Source organism: Sinocyclocheilus anshuiensis, unplaced genomic scaffold (genome assembly GCF_001515605.1).
Source record: "Sinocyclocheilus anshuiensis isolate Anshui unplaced genomic scaffold, SAMN03320099.WGS_v1.1 scaffold800, whole genome shotgun sequence".
NCBI classification, from domain to species: domain Eukaryota; kingdom Metazoa; phylum Chordata; class Actinopteri; order Cypriniformes; family Cyprinidae; genus Sinocyclocheilus; species Sinocyclocheilus anshuiensis.
In genome coordinates, this window is record NW_015554126.1 from 363,914 (window position 1) to 371,490 (window position 7,577).

A 7,577-nucleotide genomic window follows, 5' to 3' on the forward strand; every position below is an offset into this window, starting at 1 on the left:
CATATCTGCTAATTGGCTTCATCACTCTGTCTCCTCTCCATCAATAAAGTGGTGTGTGGTGGGCGTTCTGGCGCAAGATGGCTGCCATCGCATCATCCAGGTGGATGCTGCACACTGGTGGTGGTTGAGGAGATTCCCCCCTTCTATGTAAAGCGCTTTGAGTGCCCAGAAAAGCGCTATATAAATTTAAGGAATTATTACTATACTTTTAGAATGGAGTATACATTGTATACTACTTACTGTTGTTTACTAACATGAAATATGTATGTATATTCTCTGAAAATAAGTCTTATTATCTTACATAGTTTTGCTTTGCAAGTAAAACTATCTTGTTTTAGGAATTTTACTGAAAAACCAATGATGGATGACCAATTCAGATTAAGTAAATATTATTTCACAATGTACAAGTTTGGGGTCAGTAAAATGTTTCTGAAAGAAGTCTCTTATGCTCACCAAGGCTTTTTTTTTTACAGTTAAAAAAAATACAGTAAACATGTGGCATGTTATTACAGTTAAAAATCACTATTTTCAATTGTTATATATTTTAAAATGTAATTTATTCCTGTGGTGGCAAAGCCAAAATTTTCATCAGCCATTACTCCAGTATTCAGTGTCACATGAACCTTCAAAAATCATTCTATTATGCTGATTTGCTGCTCAAAAACATTTCTTCTTATTATTTCTCCATCAATGTAGTGTACGTCAGTTATTCCCTGCACATAGAAAATAAACATACTGTATAGAGTTGCACAATATTGAATGCAAGCCAATAATTGCGATCTGATGAGCCAATAATTATTTTCATGTTATGTCCAATAACTGATAAATCGTATATATTGTAAATCTAATCTAAACACATTTTATTCAAAAGTGGCAGGAGTTATCTAAATCTTAAAAGTATTTAAATACCCAATATGATTCCCTACTTTTTCCCTCCTTCATGGCTGATAACCAATATTTTGTGAATGTTTATTGCATCCCTAATACAGGGCATAGAATTCATGATTCATACTCCAGAAATAGTATGGTAGTATTGTGTTCTAAACATAGCCATTGACTTTCTGATACCTGAAAGTGATGTTTCACCTCTGCACATATTAGCAAGGTATGTCTAGAAACATTTTGATCTTTGAGTTGCTATTGCCAGGCACGCAAACATACAGAACTTTAGCAGTAGAGTTGTTGCCCTCACAGTTGCTGGCAGTCATGTCTGGGTTAATTAATTAGAGAAGAAAAAGCCATTGGAGTAGATCCCCACATGATCCAAGGTGAGCTCAGGTTTGCCGGCATACTGCACAGTCCCCATTGATCAGACTGAGTCGTGTGATTGAATTAGAGGAGCCGCTAGCAGCCGCGGCTTGCCAGGACCAGTACCGCAACAGAATTATTCACATTCCCTCCAGGCCAAAGCACAGCGGAGTAGGGGGAGAGGAACAAGAAAAATACAAGAGAGCAGAGTGCCGGCGTTCTGGGCGGAATGACAGAGAAAACCATCGTTTTTTCTGGCTGACATGGCAATTTGTATGACATTAGCATCGCTCTTAATAGGTTTCTGTATACAGAAGTAGAAATATATCACGGGGGATGTTATAATGTCCAGCCGTACTGATTTAAAGGCCGCTTGAACACTCTACTTCCATCCAAAGTGCGTCACAGCTGTGCTGAATGTATCTCCAGACTGTTTTGATTGGCTAAGCTTTGTTTGTAAGACAGTGATCTGTGTGAGCTTGTTTGATAGCCATATGGTGGAGAAACATAATTTGATTTGAGGCCTTTAATGTCTCCATCACGTTTTCTCTGTCTTTCTCTTGGAGGTTTTTCTGTGGGGTTTTTTTTTGTGTGTGTGGTGGAGACTAATCTCTTTTAGGAAAAGTGCAAACTCTTCTGTGTTTGAGCCGGATGGATCAATCTTCATACATATTTAATTTTTTATATATTTTTTTTTCTTTTGTGGATGGCCTGTCTTTTCTCTCATCAGCCGTCTTCAAATGTGCCAAAGTTTTGAAGAGCTCACTTTACCATGAATGGTTCATACAGTAGCTTTCCCTGAGAGATTCTCAAGATTTTGTTTTCGCTTGTCTTTTTCTTTGCACAGGTGAAGAGCGACTAGAAGCAGATGAGTTTCAGTTTCTCTTCAGTCCCTTTGTGGACATTTCATCACCTTGGAGTTATAAGGCTCTATCTGCATTCTGAGGAGTTTCGAGATATTGAGCTTCAAAGTTTTTGGGGATGTATACAGCAACGAGCAGTATGGCTGTATATTCCCTGAGCTGTTATAAGGCTCTATCTGCATTCTGAGGAGTTTCGAGATATTGAGCTTCAAAGTTTTTGCATTCCATATAGTGATATGGGATAGGGGGAACAAGTCTCTTTCATACATCAGTCCCAAAATGTACACAACACAAAAAATCACATAATGTAATTAAGTATTTCTTCAGAATAAGAATATGTGAATAACTCAGTTTTGACTAAATTGGCAGATAGAACTGTATAATTCCAAGGTGACGATTTGTAGTGAGTTGAGGGTCTTTATGAGAGAGTTCTGGTGCCTCTTTCAGAGGCTTCTCACTGGTCACGATTTATCCCTCCAGTAGAGAGAAACCAGAGAGACTGTAAGGAAGGAAGATGCTGGGGTGTCGATACATCTGTCTGGAGAAGATCTTGTCTTGAGGATGTTGTCCCTTCTTAGATGTCTCTGCCAAATGTTAAAACTGAAATCTCATCAGAAGCCCAGTAGGCTTGTCTTGTGTCTTACATGTTTGATGTTTCTAGCCTTCAGTAGACAGACCTTTTAACTATCGACATGAAGTCTGCTTTACCAGACCAACAGACCAGTTATACAGGAAGGGGTTGTATCATTCTATCTATTGTTCTAACTGCCATTCTGTATGTCTGCTGGTCTATCTATCATTCCATCTGTCATTCTATAAATCGTTGCATCTATCTATCTATCTATCTATCTATCTATCTGTCTATCTGTCTGTCTGTCTGTCTGTCTGTCTATCTGTCTATCTGTCTCTCTGTCTGTCTAACTATCTTGATAGATTGATTGTTGTCTATCAATCAATTGATCCTTCTATCACTTTATCACTATTTTATTCTATCTATTGTTCTATCACTATATCATTCTATCTGTGTGTCTATCATTCTATATACCATCCTATAAATTCTATAAAATCTTTCATTCTGTCTGTTCTTCTATCTTGGATAAATAATTCCATTTCTTGTTCTTTCTATAGTTTTATCATTCTGCTGTTCCTTCATCATTCTATCATTCTTCCTGTTCTGTTATTCTATCTATAATTTTTTGTTCTGTCTATCTGTTGTTCTAACGTTCTTTTTATAATTCTGTCATTTTTCATTTTGTCATTCTATTTATCCACCTATCCTTTGTGTTGTTCTAACACTCTTTTCCTCATTCTGTCTGTCTGTTATAACTTTTTATCTGTCTATTTATGATGGTAACGTTCTGTCTACCGCTCTATCATTCGTTCTGTTAATTTATCCGTCTTTATATGTCTTTTCTTCCATTTTGGCTACTATTAATCCTTTCTTTCTTTTTTCTTTCTTTCGATTCTTTCTTCTCTTTTTCTTTTTTCTTCATTTCTTTCTGTCTTTCTTTCTTTCTTTCTTTCCTAGCTGCCTCTCTCTTTCCTCTCAGTGCAGATATGAGAGTGTCAGGTTGAAGAGGATCAATTGAAGGCTTGTCAGGGTTGAGTGCAGGGCTGTTCAGTGTGGACTGGGAGTGCTGTAACCGTGGCCTCAGTTCTCCTAATCAATGCAATAATCACTTCTACCTCTCTCACAGGCCCTGAAGCACTGCTCGCCGTTTGCTGAGCATTTCTTTCATCTGCTATCAATCCGCATAGGGCTCGGAGGGGAAGGGGAGCAAGGAAAAAGATAGCGGTTTGTTTTTGTGAGCGAGAAAGGGTGTGTTTGTCTTTAAATGAATGTTTGGGAACAATTGAAAGAGTTTCTGCTCTCTAGGCGGAAGATGGAGAACCATTAAGTGGCTTTTATTGTGGAGTCACTGTTATCATTGCTCTTATACAGATGACCCACCCCCCCTTAATTACCTCATTAATGTTTCATCCCCATTAATGATGTTTGAAAATGGTCTCTAGAGTAAACTAATGCTAAAGACGAATGAAGGAGGAGAAGAGTGATGGGTGTAACTTTGAGATCAGTCATAAAGGACACATTTCCTCTCAAAGCACATTAAACAGGATTTCTGGCTATGAAACGTTCCATTTTACAAAAGGATTTTCAAATAGAAAGTATAACTTTCAGGATCCATATTGGCCTTTTCCAGTTCATTGCTATACCTTATTCACCTCCATTGCACTTTTTAGTTTGCTTGGAGCACCAACTATCAGCGTTTGATGGAGAAAGTGCTCCAGGACTATGAAGATATAGTGCCTAATCATTTTGATTTAGCAGGGCAGTGTCCATGACAGGATATTTTAGTACTGTAAAGTGTCTGATATCCAGATAAATGAAGATATTTCACAGTGCTGTTAGCAAACATCACATCTCCTCCCAACAGATGTTCCTACATCCTCATTTACGATCTTCCTGTGACACCAAAACAATGCACAGACAGTGATAAGGAAGAACATAGTGCACAATAACCAATGTCATGTTGAGATGGGTGGGTTTGCAACATCAAGTAGACAACTAGCTAGAATGGACCATTTCATTTGTAGCTGTCTGCTTCTGCTGCCCCACGTTGTTTGAGTGACTCATTTCTTTTGTCGGGGCAACTACCATGAGCTCGAAAACTCCAATGATCATTTCTCTCTGTCTGTGACAGCTGATGTATAGTCTGTACTCATCTTTAGACCACCTTTTCTCTCTTTACACTTGAATGAAGTTAATGAACTCATTCAGCATAAATACAGCTGAGAATGCAGTGTCTCTCCTTGGTTGCTTCTTGGAAGTTTTCACAGCTAAACTTTTCAAAAATGAAGGAGGACTGACATTTACAAGTAGTGTGCTTTGGTGGTCCCACCTGCATCCTGTGTCCGTGTCCCAGGATGCACTGTTCCTCCTGTCTCTTAAGGTCAAGTTGACATTTGAATGTACATTTTCTGCATATAATGCATAAATGGATCTATTCATAGCTTCAATGAGCCGTTATATACCTTAAGTTAGACAATTGTGTCTACCCATTTCCTCACCCCTTCACGATTTTATAGAAATTTTATATAAATAATTGCTTCCTCTAAATTCACTTAAGTGTAGCTGAAAGCTACACCCCATTGCACTCAATTGCACAAGACTTCAGAGTCTTGTAAATGTGTGAGATATACAGATGTACAACTTTATCAAGTAGGAGGACAGGACATTGTATAATACATTAGTCTGATGTATTGGTGACGCCTTAAAAGGTTTCGAATGAGGTTCATTTATCAGAGCTTTATAGCTGAGTGGGATGTTTCCAACTGTTGAGAGATTTTCCATATATATATATATATATATATATATATATATATATTTTTTTTTTTTTTTTTTTTTTTTCCTGAATACTTCAATAAAATTTTCTATTTCTCTGTCTCTCTTCCTCTTTTTCAGTGTAAAGATGGTGCTTTTATGGACGGCTGGTGACATCTTTAAGACCACATATTTCGTGATCAATGAAAGCCCCACCCAGTTCGTGGTCTGTGGTGCGGTACAGATCTTAATTGACATTGCTATTCTGCTCCAGGTGAGCTACTATGGCCAGGACACCAGAATCAAACTGGGCTGAGATCACTACAGTAATGATGGCGATCAACACTCCCTAAATAAGGATATTCTACATGCTGCTTCTTACCTGCAAAACTACATGCTTTTACTTTTTCACTATTTGTATTTTTATTTATTTATTACATTTTTTAATACACAGTGGGGTTCAAAAGTCTGACTGCTAGTGAAAAAAGTTCCATTTTGCTTTTCTCTCATTTAATATAACTTAGATTTAATGATTATATTTAATCATATATTTATTTATTATTTTATCGAATGTTTTTCTTTTTCGGAATTGCATTATTAGCATGACAATTTGTGTGAAAAGTTCCATTGAAAACATTTTTTTTGGAAGCAAAACAAAATATATATATATCTGATCTTTTGTATAAAGTTCACACGCTCCATGTCACAAATTAGTGGCCTAGAAGTAGAAGTTCTGATATTTTGTATTTGATTAGTTGTAATGCTTTTTGGTTTTAATTCCATTTAAAATCATAAAACTGATATTAATTAAATTCATTTTAAATTTGATTTTGGATCCCAGACTTTCAATTTGGTTTCAGTCTGTTGAACCCTGCTGCATATTCATTTTTTATTTTTCTTAAGTTATTCACGTCTTACCAAGTAGCAAGTTTTTCATTCAAAGAAGAGTGAACGGGCCTTATATGCTGGACATCTTTATACCTTTTCTTTCTTTTTTTTTACATCAACCAAAAAATAATAATTTTTACTAATCCAGCCTACAGGTTGACTACAACTAGACAAATTAATGCCCCTTCACTTTGTTATTTTTACATTATTTGTATTTTTGCTAGCTTTTGTGAGAGCCAATATGCGCTTAGTGCAATTGAAGTGCTGGGAAATGCATGTGCCAAATGTATCTTCCACAAACTGGATTCACACTGCTAGCTCATTTGTCAACAATTTGTGGTCCTTTTTTCATTTTAGAGCACTTAAATCATTGTTACTTGCATAGTTGCACACAAAAATCCACATTTTAAGCAGCAGATTAATGTTAGGCTTTTAAACCCTAGCCTTTGAGTCAAAACCAGTTGCTGATGAATGATTTTATTACCTAACTTTAATTACCAAACCATATCAGTGGAAATGCATGAGGGTATGCCATAAATTTATAATGCGCAACTGATTTATCATGCATGATTGCATTGCAAACGAGAAAAACAGACAGATTTGTTTTGTTTCGTTATCTCAGATCATTAGTCCCTTTTTAGCACAATAATTTCACTTTACTGTTGGTGCCAGTGTTTTGTAAAAGATGTATTTTTATCCAAAGTTTTTGATTGGGAAAAGTGGAATGATAATGTGTAATATTCCAATGAAAAAGCAGTTGTAGTTCATAGTAACCACACAAAGCCAGAGATGGACCACTTTGAGCCATATTGGGCTCATAGTCTGCCATGTCCTTTAAAGATGACAGTGATTACCTCATCCAGTCATATATCGTCACACCAAGATGAAGGGCAGTCTGCCCACAAATATTGACATTTGGACTGTTTTTATGTCTGTTGAATGGACTGTTGAGAAAATAAAATGCAGTCACCTCAACTCAGATGCTTCTGTGGTTGATCAGTTATGAGGAGACCTCATCATAAAATAGTTCCACTCTATTAAGTTACCATTCACACCGGCACGGAGTTATGTGCTATTTATCACTGCGAAGAAAAGGTCACTACAACTTTAAATCCCACTATAGCGCCAGGCTGCTCAGGGAGGACTACAGATGTGGCCTTAAAAAAGCACTTTCAGATTCCTTCTCAGTTTTGGCTCTCTTTCTTCCTCGCTGCCCATATTTCACGGTAGGGATTTCGACATGCCAATGGAGTGTT

General features: G+C 36.9%; 1 protein-coding gene across 1 annotated transcript in view; it reads left to right on the forward strand.

Annotated features, from left to right (window-relative positions):
* The window catches only part of LOC107670153 (PQ-loop repeat-containing protein 1-like), a 41,322-nt gene extending 35,505 nt beyond the window's left edge, over positions 1–5,817 (forward strand). Inside the window, exon 5 of the mRNA XM_016462664.1 lies at positions 5,575–5,817. Within this exon, the coding sequence (XP_016318150.1) occupies positions 5,575–5,749 (175 nt within the window). The 3' untranslated portion in view covers positions 5,750–5,817. The remainder of the gene's footprint in view (positions 1–5,574) is intronic.
* The last annotated feature ends 1,760 nt before the right edge of the window (positions 5,818–7,577 follow it).